The sequence below is a fragment of the Pavona decussata genome, unplaced genomic scaffold (assembly GCF_977016875.1).
Source record: "Pavona decussata unplaced genomic scaffold, jaPavDecu1.1 SCAFFOLD_92, whole genome shotgun sequence".
Classification (NCBI taxonomy): domain Eukaryota; kingdom Metazoa; phylum Cnidaria; class Anthozoa; order Scleractinia; family Agariciidae; genus Pavona; species Pavona decussata.
This window is the reverse complement of record NW_028145509.1, coordinates 4,704,461-4,722,379: the sequence shown is the minus strand read 5'-3', so window position 1 is coordinate 4,722,379 and position 17,919 is coordinate 4,704,461. Positions and strand designations below refer to the sequence as shown.

The 17,919-nt window shown below is 39.8% G+C and overlaps 1 protein-coding gene and 1 pseudogene across 2 annotated transcripts; one reads left to right on the top strand and one right to left on the bottom strand.

Annotated features, from left to right (window-relative positions):
* The first annotated feature begins 1,078 nt into the window (after positions 1 to 1,078).
* On the top strand, positions 1,079 to 7,886 carry LOC146474010 (ammonium transporter 2-like). Its single transcript, XM_085118012.1, has 4 exons — positions 1,079 to 1,495; positions 2,274 to 2,849; positions 3,809 to 4,191; positions 5,305 to 7,886. Exons 1-4 carry the CDS (start codon positions 1,357 to 1,359, stop codon positions 6,298 to 6,300), a joined length of 2,094 nt encoding a protein of 697 aa, XP_084974138.1. The 5' UTR covers positions 1,079 to 1,356; the 3' UTR covers positions 6,301 to 7,886.
* A 102-nt stretch (positions 7,887 to 7,988) lies between these two features.
* On the bottom strand, positions 7,989 to 17,049 carry LOC146474009 (putative ammonium transporter 3; annotated as a pseudogene). Its single transcript, XR_014866339.1, has 5 exons — positions 16,917 to 17,049; positions 16,045 to 16,325; positions 11,547 to 12,072; positions 10,528 to 10,693; positions 7,989 to 9,132 (listed from the first exon to the last, which is right to left on the bottom strand). The product of XR_014866339.1 is annotated as a putative ammonium transporter 3 (transcript).
* Positions 17,050 to 17,919: the final 870 nt, after the last annotated feature.

Below are 17,919 nucleotides of genomic sequence, written 5' to 3'. Positions count from 1 at the left end.
AGTTTGGCTTGAAACACGGTGTTGAGATTTTTTATATTATTTTTATTTTGCTAGTTCGAATTTCGAGTTGAAATCTCCAAACCAGGACTGTTTTTTCTCAGTTTTTACACTCAAAAAACAAGACGCATACATGCTACGATCCATGTAGAGAATTCCCGTTGCTTTAGAGAATTTTCGTTTATTTGTTTTTAATATTAATATTAATTACATCGTGTCATATACTACAAAGAATGATTATATTTTTATATTCTGAATATCTTGTCCCGCAAGAGCAATTTCATCTTAGCTGGAAGCCTAGACATTAAACTAAACAGATGAACTTCCAAACTGCTAAGTGGTATTTAGTGCTGCATGTCTTGTATCCTGGAGTTTCTTCTTATGAACTGAAAGATTTACTCAATTACTTGAGAACACGACGTAACGATAAACTTTGCATTGCTGTTTGTGCAAAAATTTTTCATGGACGGAGTTACCCATTAGACAGTGGAAAAAAATAAACGTGTAAATTTCAAACTTTTTTCCTAAGTTGCCACTAAAACAAAGTTAAGGCTGGGAAATTTCTAGCGGACAGGTTTTTCAATAATCCTCGATTAACAGCTTATTTCCCATGACTGCTACTACAAGTAAATAAATTCGAGAGATTTCTGCCAACTAAGCCCATAAACTGAATTACAGCATTGTTGATGCACAGTTTGAGCTGGTGATTGGCATAAACTCACCATGAAAATACAGCCATGAAAATTATCAAACATTATCTAAGTTACTGACAAATTTGGACTACGGAAATAGGACAGAAAGAGGCGCTGAGAAAAATATTGAATACAATTAGGCTAAAACATGACATTGCAATTTCCTGTTACACACGTAAGATCGATCTTATATTAGTTGTCCGTTATAATTCTATTAATGCTTTCTCGATCAACATGTCAGGGAAAAAAGTAAGCTTTTACCTAGTAAGACGTCGTAATATTTATTTCAATTTTTCCAGTTTAATCCCTTGAAAATTGGGCGTCAGTAACATACCGTGATGAAAAGAAGCCGAAGCGATCTTAAGTCTCTTTTTGTTGAATTAATTTGCAATTGTAATTGTCTGGATGAATTATACAGCCTAACTTGAGCAAAAGAAATAACTAACAATTACCGCACACTATAAAAACACCGACAAACGAAACGCCAAGAAGTCGTATGGAACGTTTGCCTAGGTTCAACCACTGACGAGAATTTTCGCTTGTAAAGATCAGTTATATAATTAATCATGAGTGTGCAAACCCACGTAAGGGTTTTGTTTAAACTTAATGAATCATTAATGAGAGACAAAGCTTTGGAAGAGAAAATCACCGGTTAAGCTTCAGCACAATGGCTGCAAGCGAGCAAACACATTCCCCACTCGAGGAGCTCATAGGAAGACCCATTGGTTATGATGATGCTACGTGGATTCTGACCAGCGCCTTTATTATTTTTACGATGCAGTCTGGGTTTGGCCTCATTGAATCAGGTATACATAAGCTTACCGCGTGAGAAAGAAAATTCCCTTGTTTACATCACGTTTTTTAAATGCTAGATAACCATAACGGAACTGCACTGCACATCTTGAAATTAGTATTAACGATTGTAACATCCTCATCTTCTTTTTAATCTTACTCATTCGATTTTAACTTCCTCTACGTAGGAACCGTGAAACGGCGCCAATAAACCATCACCATAATTGACGCCATACTTGTTGACAATCATGATATTAAGTTCATCTTTAACTGGGTTCATTTTAATTTACTTCAGAAGACGATTTCCTTCTCAGTCGTTTAACAAACGATATCGCATGCAAGTGCGTCCTTTTTTTTGCATTTTAAATTGTAAAAGACAACGACAATTATTCAGCTTCTCGCGTGGGAGGATATTAGCTGGCTTGATCCAAACAGGGTAGCTAGATGTAGTGCCATTGAAGAATTCCTAAAAAGGATGAAAATGAACTTTCAAATTCTTGCGAACTCAACACCCTTGGGACCCTCTCTTAGCTTCCCTTTTAAACGTTATAGCAGAAAAATACTTCCATCCCATCTTATATTGACGCAAAACCTAGACGGTAATACGTTTGACTTTGGGCACCCGCTGCTCAATAGGCAGATGTTTGCCTTGGCTTATGCTCAGTGCGAATAAGCGCACCAATTCACAGCTGTCTATCTTGAACTCCCACTTTACACGACGGTCTTTTATATCTCCTTTGAATTATCTTTTTTTTTTAATAAATATGTTCTTACATTTGTTCTTTTGTCTAGGCATGGTTACAATAAAAAACGAGACGAACATAATGGTTAAAAACGCAATTGACATCATATTCAGCGGTCTTTCATTCTGGATCGTGGGCTTCGGTTTGAGTTTCGGGGTGGACGAAGGCACAAACGCTTTTGCAGGGATCGGTTACTTTATCACAGAAGTCTCCATTGACCAAGGAGAAGTATACTCAATGTATTTTTTCCAGATGGCCTTAGCTTCGACAGCAACAACAATTGTCTCCGGAGCAATGGCCGAACGGACAAACCTCAAAGCGTACATGTTGTATTCGTTTGTGAGTACCCTCTCTACGTGTTTCCCGACTCACTGGATTTGGGGAAAGAACGGATTCCTCAGGGAACTCGGGGTGATTGATATTGCCGGGTGCTCCGGCGTGCATCTGGTCGGGGGTGCCGCGGGGCTGGCTGCAGCGGTCATGTTAGGGCCCAGACTGGGGCGCTTTGAAGATGACAAGAAAAGACCCCAGCCGTGCTCCATGACTAATGTGCTCCTGGGGACCTTTATGCTGTGGTGGGGCTGGCTCGGGTTCAACTGTGGAAGCACATTTGGAATCAGTGGAGGTAAGTTCGTAGTAATGTACCTTTCTCAGGGATGGTTCGTAAATTTTGCATGCACGATAACGAAAAAAGAGAAAAATCGCTTGCGATCTTTGACGGTGTGCATTTCAATAATTGATGATACTTTCATCAACTTTTATCAACTACCAAGCGGGTGGTCAAACGGTCCAATGAAACTCGTGATAGCCAACGATAGTTTACCGTGAGACTCTAGTGTCAGGCATCTCCCAAGTGTAAACATTGCAAACATGACGTTGCGTTAAGTGACAAAGCTCCGTAAGGATGAATTTTCCCGCGGTGAAAGATGAAAGCGGCCCTGTTTCGCTTTCCTTCAGATGTTGATAAAACTAACGGAAAATGAATCTATGGAGAGCGTTGGTGGAAGAGGAAAAGGACAACGGATTGGTTTTAAAGGAGAGAAGAGAGCGGAAAACAGCTGACCCAGAAACTATCATTGACTATCTGCGTATGGTCAAAAGGGTAAAACATGAAGAATTTGAATTTGAGTGAATGATTGTTGATGATAGTCGGCAATACTGCATGATAATTAGGGGTCAAACGAGTGCGCGAGTTTCAACTATCATCGACTATCACCAACTATCATCGATCATCATGCGCCGTTTGACCAGGCCCCAGTTGTTCAAAGGCCGGATAACTTTATCCGCTGGATAAGGCACTATTCATGGTCCAAAATATACTTCACGTTAAGCGTTGTCCAAGGTTTTCGTACACTCCCAAACTTAACTGTGGTTAGAGTGTACATATTCGCTTGTACAAGAGAAAATACTGAAATCTTTGCACAGATTGAAACTGTCGGATAGTGACTTTTCCACAGGATAAAGTTATCCGGCCTTTGAACAACTGGAGCCAGGGCTTTAGCCCCTTGACCGAGACATGTCAAAATGCTTCACGTCGTGGGATATAACCACAGTTTAAGTTATCCAACATCGCATCTTTTTCAGCAAAATGGAAGTTAGCTTCCCGATCAGCGGTTGCCACCCTGAATGCTTCTATTGGAGGTGGGATCTTAGCCATAATTTACAGCTACATTCAAGACGCCGAGACTCTAGATGTCCCGATATTCGTCACTGGAATCCGCGGGGGCCTGGTGGCAGTCACAGGTATCTGCGCTCTCGCGAAACCGTGGGAGGGACTGGTGATAGGCTTCTTGGGCGGTCTTTTTGCGTGTTTGCTATCAGACCTCATGATAAAGCTGAAGATTGATGACCCTGTTAACTGCGTTGCCACTCATGCTGGATCAGCGGTGTGGGGCATGATTGCTGTAGCGCTTTTTGTGGAACCAGAGAAGGACGAAGGGTTCGCTCATGAAGCAGGACTTTTTAAGGTGCTGACGATTTGAAATTTTTGATGATCTATGTCCTTTGAGAAAAAGCTTAGGCGTGAGTCATTTCCAGCGGTATCCATCCTCCATCCCGAGCAAAGCCCCGGCCATTACGTTCACATTATGCCATTATTCACAAATGTGTCATCATTGCCGATGAACCATTGAACGGAAGCAACAATGCTGTGAAAATGAGGAGGCAGTCAAATTTCCAGGGGTAGTCTAATGCCGGATCAGTCCGTAGGTCTGACAATGCGGAAAAACTCCCCAAGATAGCTCAGAGAAAATTGTGTTGTGGGGGGAAGGGGGGAGGGGGATGGGGGGCGGCGATGTGCACTGTTGGAATGTAGAAATGCATTATGATGTGGTTAATGCAACCTTAGGCGAAGGCTCCGAAAGAATATGTTGCTTTTCATCCTCATTATAAAAGCGGAGCTAAGTTTTTATTATGAAAATTTGGTTTTCATTTGTATGCAAACAACACTAATTTTCTTATGAAAAGGTTTGCACTTAGCCTTGCTTCATATGAGGTTCACAGCAACTCGGAAATAGCCTATTTTTGGAGTATTGAATATATAACTGACAGGCGATGTTAATTTGTGAAAAGAAGGTTAGTCAAGTCCGAAGGCAAGAATTCGAATCACATTCAGTTACAATCAACATTGTAAGTTTCATTAATTAACCACGTACTCTATAACTTGTCGTCCTTCTTAAGTTGCATACATCAAGAACTACACACTAAGTTATCCACTCCCCGAGAGGGTATTATTGCAGATTATTAGGCGAATAATAATATGTTCATGATTCTTACGATTAACCAAACATTATCCTAATTAATCGAACCTAAAACTACTCTTGAAAGTCAAAAAGCAAAGAAACTGAGGTGGGTCGAGAGCAGACAAAGAATTCAAAGAAAAACAAAATAAAACAAACAAACAAACAAACAAACAAAAAAAAAAGCATGCGTACATTACACTGTTCACGTTAGCAATCTCGATTTAATATTGGGGCCAATTAGGAAAAACGATGCCCGTCAATGTTTACAATGTTTGTTGATGCTTTAATATTGGACAGAGAAAATGCAAGTTGTTATATGCTCCAATTTTTTTTCTTCAGGGTGGTGGATGGCGACTGCTTGGTATTCAGTTACTGGCATGCGTGGTGACGGCAGCCTGGGGAGTCGTGACTACGCTAATAATGCTTTACGGCATCGAGAAAACGATTGGGATACGGCTGACAAGAGAAGAAGAGAAACAGGGATGTGACTTGGTGGAACATGGCATCGGTGAGGAGAGCGAGATCGAAGAGGATGAGACGGACATGGAAAAGAATCAAAGGAGAACCTCTTCTGCAACAGGTGCATCAACTGCGTTGGAAAGATCAAATGGCGAAGAAAACGAGGAGACAAAGGAGACAAAATTCACTGGAGCGTTTGTGATGAGACTGCCGGTAATTGCGCGCAACCTCAGACGTAAAAACCAGAATAAACAAGTCAGGGATCAAGAGGGACGAATCGAGGATGATACACGAGGGAATGACGAAGATGGACAAACATCTAGCGACGATACAAAGGGTACTCATAACACAGGGGCGTTTTGGAAACTGCCAATGATTTTGCGCAACCTGGGAAGCCATCGGAATAGACAACGCACAGACGAAGAAGGGAAGACTAACGCTGCTGCACTCGGGAGTGACGAAGATCAGCAAACATCAGTGGATGACACGAGGGGCACTCAAAACAAAGGAGTGTCTTCAATGAAACTGCCGATCATTGCTCAAAATCTCCGACGCAAATACGATAACAGGCGCAGTGCCAAACTGGGACCAAACGATGCTAATGGTATGTCAGGGAAGGAAGAGGACACCCAAACATCCTGCACTACAAGTCACGCTTGCGGCAGTGATTCATCGGAAATACGAAGGGGTCACGAAGATGAACGAAGATCCGCTGATTTACGATCGACTTATAGCGTGGATTCGGAAATCGAAGATTTTATCAAACGTGAGATGATGACCCCGTCAGAAACATGTTATCCCATGAGTCTACAAAAAAGAACTGAGGACAAATGCTTACAGGTTATGTGCAAACAGGGTGTGTTAATTGATGTGTAAATAAGTGGAAAATAACAGTGTACATTATCATTTTGATATACTGTGACTCACCTTGTACAAAGCTAATAATCTGTGAATGTGTAACTGGTTTGCCACGACCTAAATTTTTAATCGTCTTTTCTAGAATTAAACTTTGTTAGTTATTACCTACAACTTTTGAATGCCCCGTTCAGAGACAACAGAATTTTAGAGTTCTCGTGCAATAAACACCATTATACAGTGAACAACGCAAACTGCCTTCATCGGCATGAAGTACTCTTTTTAATGCTGCTCACTTATATACAACACTCGTCACTAGAACACCAGGTGAGTTAGCTCGTAGCACGAGCCAAGTTCGAGCCCAATCAAGCTCATCAATACCTTTTGGCCGCCTTTAAATTTTGAGTATTTTCCCCCTATTTTTTATTTCTCGCATTCATAAAAGATGCCGGTGATGAATGGTCTACAGTCCCGTGTAAGATTAGATATCAATATTGGCAGGTCCGCTGCCCTAGTTCGCAGCTTTTCATGATCAGTAGAAATCCTTACCTCCAGCCGTAATGTTTACGAGCATTCTTGAGAGATGTAAAAAGTGCAACTAAAATCTTTCAAAAAGGTTTTCTATGAAGTTACGATTCAAGAATACACAAAGTTTAGGCTAAAATTTATTTCGTGTGGTGGTTCAATACGGTTCGTGCAACTGCATTGAGTACTTTGTGACCGTAACAAGATGGCTCAGTTCCAAACGTCGCGAAATATGAATAGGACATTTTCACTATGGCGTCATTTTACTACAACTACCAGAATCCTTCTGGTTTCTGTTTTCTCATGCTAACTAGAGCTATTGTTCTTTGCTGTCCACTGGGATTACAAAATTTTAACATGAAAAGGAAAACGAAATGAATTCTGGTAGTTGTAGTAAAATGACGCCATCATGAAAATGGCCTATTCATTGGCCCTTCATCGCCGGTTATTTCGATACAACCCTCGTTATTTTTTGTTAGGGAAATTTGGCCTCCTTTGCATCAGTCATGTGTAAGCAAACATAGCATCCTTGTAAACTATTTATAGAGGGCGAGGAGTAGCCTATGAGTTATTTGTTTGTAGACGCTGCTATGGTTCGCAGTTTGTTAGAAATCTCAAAAACAAATAGTGTTAGAAAGTGTCTGACACTTCAGTGCTTAGAACATTGATTATCATAGAGCTCAATGAAAAGTGAACTGTTCAACTTTATTCAAAACTTTCAAAACTGGAAAATAATGTGTTAAAAATATGACTATTTGGGCTTGAATCGAACGTAACTAGGGCTCGAACATGACTCTTGGTACGACTGAAATCGTACCAAATGCACGTAATAAATTAAAAGTTCAATTTCTCAGTTAAGGTTGCAAAAGTGTTGTAAAGCTTGCGATGTTCAGTTTAGCACTAGAACCATTCCCAAGCAAAAGATTTCTTCTCTGTTGAGCAACCTAAAAAGCAGGAGTAACAAGTTATCATTTCAAGGAATGTCGCTATTACTAAAATTTGAATGAATAAAGAGCCTGAATGATTCTACAGCCTGATTCCGGACGGCCTTGAACGGTAAGTCACACAAAGAAAGCAACCTATCAAAGCCATACTTTGTTCCTTCGTACAGGTGAAAGCTATAAAACTTCATTGAGCTCTTCCCTTGGTGATTAGAATAAACAGTTTTGCTGTCTTAGTGATCACAGCTGTTTCGCAGGCTGTTTTCTCGTTCGAAACATTAGTAGAACTGAGTACAGTCTGTATTCCAAACCCTACACGACATTTGTTATTGACCCGAAAAGTGTAATTCGGCATTAACCTGTCACTCCTAACAAACCATCAAAGTTAGTACGGAGATTTCAAACTTTGATTGTTCTTGTATATATAGTTAATCTTTCAATTTACGTACAGTAAGTGGCTAACACTCAGTCTAAATACTCGATATCGCCATCCACTGGCGTAAGGGTGATAATCATAGGAGATTTTTTGTTCTGTAGGGAGGGGCCCCTAGAGTCTTTGTGCTCCTCGTTGCCCGTGTTGAGTCGACTACCCCTGGACAAGGCAATTCTACTCCATCTGTTTCTGGACGAGCTGTTGGAACTGTTGTAGCTTTTCTCTGATTTGTTTTTATTATAAGAAATCTGTATGTTATTGGCCTCACTGCATTGATGGTCCGTTTGGTTTCTTTGTGGGATGTCATCGCTTGTCCTTGTGGTGATAGGTTGATCATAAAGCGTTAACTCAGATCTGTCGACCCTGTTATCGCAACGTCTCTCATTTTCGTTTGAATTAGTCCCTGAATTTTCCGGGACTTCGCATGCCTGCTCTGGAAACACTCTGTTTTGAGAGGCCAGCACAGGCTTCACGTGACCCTCGGTATTCTCTTGTGATTGGTCAATTCCATGTTCGTACGCGTCTGCCCCAAGGATCTCATCCTCCATTGACATTCTCAACCCAACACATCTATCAATGATGTAAAGTTGTATGAAAACAGTCACAACAGTCCAAGCTGTAATAGAAACGCAAGCCAAGAGCTGCACGCCCAATATTTTAACGTTTCCGCCTTTGAAAGCACCATATGTGGTGGAAAATGGCTTCTTGAGGTTGTCTTTCTCCACAAACAGTCCAACGGCTATCATGCCCCAGATGGAACCACCCGCATGCGTGGAAATGGCGCCTACAGGATCATCGATGTGGATCTTGTTTAGCAGCTGCCAACCAACTATGGCAATCGCTGAACCAATAAAGCCAATAGCCAGACTCTCTCCAGGTCGTACAACGCCACAAATAGCTGTAATACTGACCAGGCTTCCAAGCACCCCAGTCATGAAAGAAGGAATTTCTAACCTGGGAAGGGTAAATTAGATTGCTACTAAGTAAGAATTTTCGTCACCAAACAAAAAAAGAAAAAAAAAATGGTATGCGTAGTTTGATCAACTTTACCCACAGCTTTTTAACACATACAAGCAATTAGCACTTACGGCTCATGAAATATGTCTTTCAACCTTGAACCCAAGCGAGTTTTATTCTGCTGTTCGAAACTCCTAATTTTTTAGTTAGAAAGAATTAAATGATCAACTATGAAAACAAGCGGGCCAAGTTTTGTGAAATAAATTAGAGCGTGCATGAGCACTTCATCACGCTCTTTATCGTCTTCGAGGGGTTGCTTCCAATGAAGTTATGCCAACGTGTATCATTACCGAGGAACGAAACCTCAATCAAAAGCATGAATTGTGTTGAAATGAGTGGTTTTACGTTTCTCGATGTCCTGACGGTAATTTAACTGACGCAATTTCGGTCGCAAAAAGGATGCAACTATGCAAAAAGCATCGCGCTTACAATCAGTTCACTGCGCGACTGTGAGACAATGCAGCTACTCACCCACCCCATGTCGTTTGGTGTCCCACTTAACATTTTCCGTCACTAGACCCCCATTAAGTGATAAAATGTCATCACCGACAATTTGCCGATTATCTCTGATTTAAGCGCGAACGACACACAATTGAAGAGTCCCTTAAAATGAGAAACCAAAGCCCTACTGTCTTCTAAAAAAGTCAACCATAACAATAGGCAAAGTTTGATACGTCACTGAACAAACGTGCAATCGTTAAGCGTGGCTTTCATCATACTAAAGCGTACTTTATATTAGCGACACAAGAACAGGCATAAGCATGTGCTTGACCTCAAGATATATGAACAAGCTGCATGAGATTTTTATATTTCAGTAACTTTATGTGCTAGTTCTCAGTTATTGGAACCCGCCTTTACTGTAAAAACAAAGGCGGTTATACTTACAATGTACTTGTAGGCAGGTTTATAAAACCAAACACACAGCAAATAGGAAAATAAATAATAATTATATTGGTAATCACACAAGAACATGATGTAATGTTGGGATATTTTGTTCTTGCTTCAGTTTACTTCATTTGCTTAGGATTTTCTCCCCGTTAGACAAGTTAAATAGTTATATCTTAGATTACTAAAAGTCTCTTATTATTTTTCCCAGGGGTAGTAGAGCGAGCATGACAAACGACCGAGCGCGAAATTGCCTCCCACGAGAGCCGAGAGGCCCTCGGGTTGTGTCTCCACGCGGCACGTGATTGTCGTGCATACTCGCGCGTTTTGCTCTTTCTACTATCTCTGAGAAAAGTCGTAATCTACTACCATACGTAATCTAGCCACATTAACCAAATCTGTCCATCCCTGTGTTAGTTTGCGTCTCCTTTCCTCGTAAAAACTTACCTGTTACATTTAATATAGCTGTAAAATGTTCCAAACACTCCACCACCACATGACGCATTTATGGTGCACACCGCTGAACGAGAAGCAAGTTTCCACTTTCCGCCGCTGACGCCAAAAGTGCTGCCGCAGTTGAAACCGAGCCATCCCCACCACAACATGAACATCCCTGAAGATAAAATAAAGGAAAAATAGTGGTAGCATGCACAAACACAGAATTTTAAATCGTTTTCCTCGTCAGGTATCAGAAACTCAAAGAAAAATCAAAAGGTGAAAACGATATGTCCGGCTTTAAAAGGAACACTATTTTTTGACTAGCAGGTTCTAGAGTCGTTTTATGGCCCTTTGGATGCCAGCTTCATAGGTGCGCTTGGCGTAGATAAAGTTACTTTAACTCTTTGTAGACCGGGGGTGGGGGAGGTGACTCTGCCCACGGTGACCAGCCTTGAACCTGAATAACTTTTTTGAATGTTTTTAGCAAACGTCATGCAACTTCGTGACTTCTTCAGAAATTCATCTGGAAATGACTTGATGTGGTCGGTTAGTGTTCATTAAATTTGATATTAACTGCCATGGCAAAAATATTTTGACAGGCAGATTTTTCAGAAATTGGGATGTTTCTGTTTTAAGCAAAGAAAAAAATGTCTTTTCTTATGGGAAATTTAATGTTGTTAGCTCATTTTAGTCTTCCCCTATTGTTTGGTGGATCCAATATGTCCGCCGTTTGGCAATGATAACGTATTAAATTGCGCGTTATAAGACGCCGTCACGTATCGCCGTGGACCTTAAAAAAAAAAAAAACATCTTTGAAGGCACTGCTTATCCCACGAGTATCATTCGGCCCCCGACCCCAGAAGATGAAAAAAAAAGCCCTGCAGCCTAGATAGGATTAACTAATCAGAATGTTCAAAACCTTCAGAACGTAAGCAAAATCATAACAATGTTTTTTCCCTTATGTTATTATAGAATGTATTTTCTTAGTCAAAACACATGTTAACTGGCATAAATTAGAACTGACGTACCAAGTAAAACGTTCGTTGGACATCCCATGTTATATTTCCACGGTGCACCTCCTGGAGCACTTTTAAATCTTCCCACCCGAGGCTTCAACATCAAAGTGGCAACAAGCCCCGCTACTCCTCCTACAAGATGCACTGGGCTGGCCCCTCCCATATCGACCACACCCATTCCTTTAAGCCACCCCTTTTCTCCCCAAACCCAGTGGGCTGGAAAGCAATAGGTCAGAGTGTTTGTGAACGCAAAAATCGTGTACGCCTTCAAGTTCATTCTCTCAGCAACTGCTCCTGAGACAATAGTTGTTGCTGTTGTCGCAAACGACAACTTGGAAGAGATAAAGTGCAAACACTTCTCCCATTCGCGTTTCTTCTTCGTCAGTTAAAAAGTTGCCGAATCCAGAAAACGCGTTCATCCCGCGGTCATTTCCAAACGTGAAAGCAAAGCCGAACATCCAGAAACCCAAGCCGCCAAATATGACGTCAACAGCATTTTTGACCATGATGTTCGCTTCGTTTTTCCTCGATACCATACCTGAACAAAAAAGTGTAATTATACTAATTATCTTGTTGAAAATAAACATGTTAATTTATATTGACCTGAGCACTGTTTCTTAACAATGGTCTATTGTTCTCGCAACAACAGGCTATTGTTAAGAACCACTACTTGGGAGTCTGCTAAACTTAGGAAAGCTTCCTGAATTTAAAAAGCGTTCTCGCTCACTTCATGCTTCCTTGACTGTGCGGTGTGAAAGGTTTGTTTTTAGTTAAAAAACAACTCACTCCAAAGTTTCCAGTATAAAAACAAAAGGTAACAGAGTCTTTCTCTCCCTTTCCTCTCTCTTCTTTCTTCTCTCTTTATATTGCATCATTCTAAACCCTCTCGGACCAAAAAAACACGTGATTCGGTGTCTTTCCACGCGGAAAAGCAATTAAGTTTCCATTGGTCATTTTTTCAAAATTCGGGTCATCTATTCCAGGCCCGTAGCAGGGGGAGGGGTAGGGGGGGCTTGAGCCCCCCCCCAGAATTTTTGGAAGTTAAAAAACAATCTGCCAAAAAATAAATAATTTAACCAAATTAATGGGCAGCAATCAGTCTTGAACTCTGACGCTGCAAGTCCCTTTTCACAACCTTTAAAAAGGTGTTTACTTCCTGTCACTTTCCTTGGCTAACAGTTTGTTTTCATATACAACAGCAACAAAGGCACCCCTACCTTGTGAATCGGAAATAAGAACCAAAATGGATCGAAATCAACCAATCTCAAGCCGTAAAAGCTATTGAAATAAACTACAGTCAACTCTCTCACAGCGACCACTTCTCGAAGGCGACCACCTCCCGTGAGCGACCACTTCGTAAATAACCATTTTGCTTCCTCAGTTAAATACTGTTTCAAGAGCTCTCTCGAGCGACCACCACTCAAATTTCTTAAGAGACCGCGACCACTTTTTAGGCCAGAAATTACACCGTCCTTTTCTTTTGTTTTCTGTTTCTGGTAAGCGACCACCCAACATAATCACGTATGATCGTTAGTAAATCATTACTTAGAAGTGACAAAGGTTCAATTTTTAATGACGCTACCCCGGACTGCCGCTGACAGATCCTGCGTATACTTGCAGCATTTTCGTTGTGCGGTTCCTTGCAGATTGTTTGCTTTTATGTTTTGGACCGAAGATCTTTTCAGATACGATATGCTGTAGTTCTTTTTAACATGGTTTGGCCAGGTACTTGTGAAGGAAAGTTTTGCTTTTCTGCTGATTCTGGGTTTGGTCTCTATCATGTCGCTGTCGTGTTAATCTTTCTACGCAGTCCGATCAGCCTTGCAGAAATTTGTGACAGATAATAACAGTTTACAGACAGAGAAGATGGCTATAATTAGATCTGTAGGTAAACGGGACAGATCTGTTCTGAATTTTTATACAAAGTTTCATCAGAAGAATGAATAGATGTGAAAAAATCAAATAAATTAGTTTCTATTTACCTAATTTTAGCTGCTAAGGTAAAATGTTTATGTAATTAACTAATCAATCCAGTATTACGCTTATTTTGTTGATCTTTCCCGTAAGCGACCACCTCCCGTAAGCGACCACTTTGCCGTACACCAAGGGTGGTTGCTTACGAGAGAGTTGACTTGTTTTCTAAGACATCCGATCATTTATAGCAATACAAATGTCCCACAATGCTCCCACAGTCCGATTCTTACTGCCCGGTTCAAGCCAAATTTTAAAAGAGAAAGAAAAATTTGTCATCATTTGGTTACGTCCTCCTTCAAACGTAAAATTAGGAAATTTCACATGGTAGTCCACGTAAAAGAAATGGCAAAAAAATGTACCAAAAAGTGTGATGTAGGTGCAAAGTTATTGTTTTACTTACTAAATCTACCGCGTTTTTTTATGTTCTTGTTGCATCTTAAACTCCCAAATTAGTCTGTTTTTGAGTGACGGGGGTAGTTTTGTTTCACCATTTTGCTAAGCCCCCTCAGTTGTTTTAGCCTTGCTACGGGCCTGTATTCGAAATAAGTAAACATCTTACAGTTTTACCATTTTCGTTGTATTTTTACTCCGCGTGTTTAGAACGGCGTTTGCTGAAACGCCGAACCACTGTCGCATTATCCGACTTGGCAAGTCGAACTTAACCGCGGCAAACGTCGCACCATTCATGCGCCTATTTCAAAATTAACAGGTTCGACGAATTAAGTTCGACTAAGCTAAGATTCGACGTTTGCCCCAGGCCTAAGACACTTGAAGTCTCTTCTTTATGGTCTTCGAAATTTTTGCTACGGCAACTTTAGTGGGTACACTGACGAAGATGTGGCTTCACTATAGTACATATTGAAATATGTTCACATAAATTTGACAGAGAATAAAACCTATTTTAGAACAACGTATAAGTTTTAAAATGCTGTTGATCACTTCAATAATTTCAAATTTCGAAAAACTGATGACCTTCTACGCTGAGTGACGAGAAATTTTCTTGGATATTGCTTAACTAACGAGTAACTAACGAGTACCGACATGTACAGACACGAGTTAGACTAGGACATTGCTTATTGAACAAACCGTTGAAAGATTTAGTAATATATATAAAGCACCAGTGATGTCCGGTCAGTTGATGCCAATTTAGCCATTATTATTAGCTGTAACCAAGTCAAGCAGGACAGAACAGTGGAGCACCCGCGCGCCTCAATCGGGAATTCAGGTTGACATATGCTCTCATGCTTTGTGGCTTTCCTGTCGAGGTGAAATAATTTAATTATATTCGTTGCTGGTACAAACTCCAGATTGACCATATGTTTTACTCATGAAATGCCTCAATGTTTTGTAACCTTGCTGGTTTTTGCTATGCTGATTTCGTTGGAGAACGAAAAGAGCTATTAGACTGGCTTGCGTTCAGTTTATGTCTGGTTGGTTATAAATAAAGTACCGACAATGGGTATTTTTTAACACATAGATATCCCTAAAATGAAATAAGATGGAATAAAATACAGTGCAGTACGACACAGTACAATGCAATAAAATAAAACAAAAATACATTTTTTTTCAAATAAACAGACATTCCGAGTATCACTTGAGCCCGCTGTACTTGCCAGAAAAGTTGCCTGGTTACCAAAATAGTCTCTGTGTGTATTTGTCTCTGATAACGTTCATTTTAATGCTGTCAAATAGCTCTTCAGTTGGAATAAACAGAAGTTATTTCTCTTTTTTTTATCTCCCCGCTCGTTATTCAGTTGCGCTTCACAATTTACCCCGAGGATTACATTAATTCGCTCACACTTCCTTCCAGAATTCACATTGTTTGGTTCATGTCATTGTTTATTATTACTATGGTTCAAAAACTTGCCAATACTTTAAGATTATGGCGGCCGGCAGAGGGACTGGAGGTCAGAGGAATCGTTTTCTTTACAAGCAATAATTATAAGTAAATACAGTAGACAGCGAAAGTACAAAATGATTCGTGTATAAGACAAAGCAAATTCACCTGAATTAACTTGGTTTCAGGTCAAAAAAATCCTTTGAATGATAAGTAAATTTATGCGTGTTAATTGCCGTCTTGTCAGAGCCAAAGATAGCGTATAAAAATAAAAATAAAATATAACAAAAACAATATACAGGGTTCGGCTAGTTAAAACTGTTCTATACATTTGCAAAAACATCTAAATTTCTAGTTAGTGTTTCAGTTATTTACTGAGATCTTGATGAGAAAAAGACTAAATAAATACTTTTTAGGAAGAAGCCACTAGACTAACACAAAAACAGAAATCATCCGAATGAAAAGGAAAAATACACATAGCCCCGAGGTAACAAAATATAAAAATCATGAAGCACTTCAAAGGAATAACATCAAGGTTAGCAAGAATTAAAAATGCTGAGATCCTAATAAAGAAAAAAGCTGCCATTTTGCGCAGAAGTGACGCAGTCATCGAAGGAAGCGGCGAAACTATTGGAATTGTACAACACCTTTAGTAAATTTCGATTTTGCGCCTATGCAGCGATGATAATCGATACTTACCTGATTCGACAAGACCAAATCCGGAAATCATCGTAAAGATTATAAAAGCGCTGGTCAATATCCATACGGCATCCCCTGGACCAACCATACTACCTCTACTACTGAGGCTCGTCGGCTCCTCTGATGAAAACGTTTCAATCACAACTGAAGAGTTTGTCGCGGCACGATCATTACCACTCAAGAACTGCAATTCTGAGGTACCTTTCCGGTAGATGCGACTGTCCGTTGTGATGTTAAGTTCCAGGCACGTTTTGTCTAAGGAAGCTCAAGGTAGTGAACACCTTTAAAAGGGTAAATACAAAATATTGTGTTAATTAAAATAAATGCAGTTTTGTTGAAATTTCGTGTGATATCAGCATCTTCTTCTTAGCGCAACTGGAGAAGTAATTTGTGTAACTTTATAAGGGTTGTCAAAAAAATATATATATCTCTGCAAAATACGTGAAGTGCATTAAGCAGGCTGAAAATAAACCCAAAAAATAAACTGGCATTTGCTTGTTTATTAGCAGTACTATTTAAAGAATACTTTAATAAAGCAGTCAACCTCAGTTATAAAAATAGCTTATCCACCATATTAAATATGCTGGAAAATAAGTGGAAGAGTTAATATCCGATTATAGTAATTTTAAAAAATCGTGAAATTATTATTTTTTTCTGACGATCTACTACACCGATGGACAGGTTGCTAACTCCTTCGAGTGAAATTAACGGTTAAAATTTCAAAGGCTACCTTCTCAAGAAAATCTGACAGTTTACGGTAGCAAAGCTTTTTTACGGTAATGAAATCTGCTGGAGAAAATTTCTGATGATTTTCAAGGTAATCGATTAAAACCTTCATTTTCCATAAACTGTTTCACACCGCAGCAGTTTACCTTTTGTTGTGATTATTCACTCAGTCTCCTAATAACATCAGCTTGTTTACTCTGATTCTTATTTCTCACTGCTCACTGGTGTTCCATCTTGCCGTCGATCAGTTTAATTTCTTGCGGTTCCATGAAAGTGTTTTTTTCTTTTTGTGCCGGGAATAAATAATTAAGTGAACACTTTGAAAACAGCTGGCATGCAAGTGACAATTGTCTCCAAGGTCCACTGGCCTATTTATATGCAAAATTCGTTGAGTTTACCTAAATAATTTACCGACTGCGAGGAAAAGCACTAAATCCATTGACTCAACCAATCAGGCATGAAATGTGAAATATTTTTAGAATGAAAGAAAACTGTTAGAAATTTTCAGTTTATTTTGTCTTTTCTTAGTGACAGCTATCATGGGGTTTTGTCGTTATGCAATAAATGAAGCTTTCTGGCATTATCAAACACATCAAAAACAGTCACTAACTTGACTTAATTGACCTGACTTTATGTGGCACATGAACACTTAATTTCAACGACGTAAATTTTGAGTTTCCTCCTGAGTAATTACGTTTTACTGTTTCAAGCTTTATTAATTTGCAGCCAAGCTTCGCCTGGCCTCACACCTACAACGTTTGCAATGAAAGGCAGCATTTAATGACTTTTTTTTCAGTATAGCTCATCAAGAGTTCATTATTATTTCTTAAACCGTTTCTCTAGCGTCTTCTTTGATTAAAATAGAGTTTACCTCGGTATTATGAGCATCACGGGCAATCGATGCAACATAGTGGAAAATATAAAGTTTTCTAAAAATTAAAAGCCAAGTTAGAAAACTTTGCTCGAAACCTAACATAGGAGTCCAAACTGAACAACGCAATAAGTGGCAGCAACGAGGTCATTCCTTTGAATTTTACTCGCAGACAGGTTTAGTCTCTTCCTGTATTCTCTGTAATTAAAGTGGGAGGAACCATATTGTACGAACACATGTTAGAAAAAAATAAACACAATTTTTTTCGGCCTCGAAAT

Bases quoted from the DNA above. Each gene is read 5' to 3' on its own strand.
- LOC146474010 (XM_085118012.1), top strand. From the start codon at position 1,357: ATGGCTGCAAGCGAGCAAACACATTCCCCACTCGAGGAGCTCATAGGA. The intron at 1,496-2,273 runs GTATACATAAGC...TCTTTTGTCTAG, and splicing joins GTTTGGCCTCATTGAATCAG to GCATGGTTACAATAAAAAAC. The intron at 4,192-5,304 runs GTGCTGACGATT...TTTTTTCTTCAG, and splicing joins ATGAAGCAGGACTTTTTAAG to GGTGGTGGATGGCGACTGCT.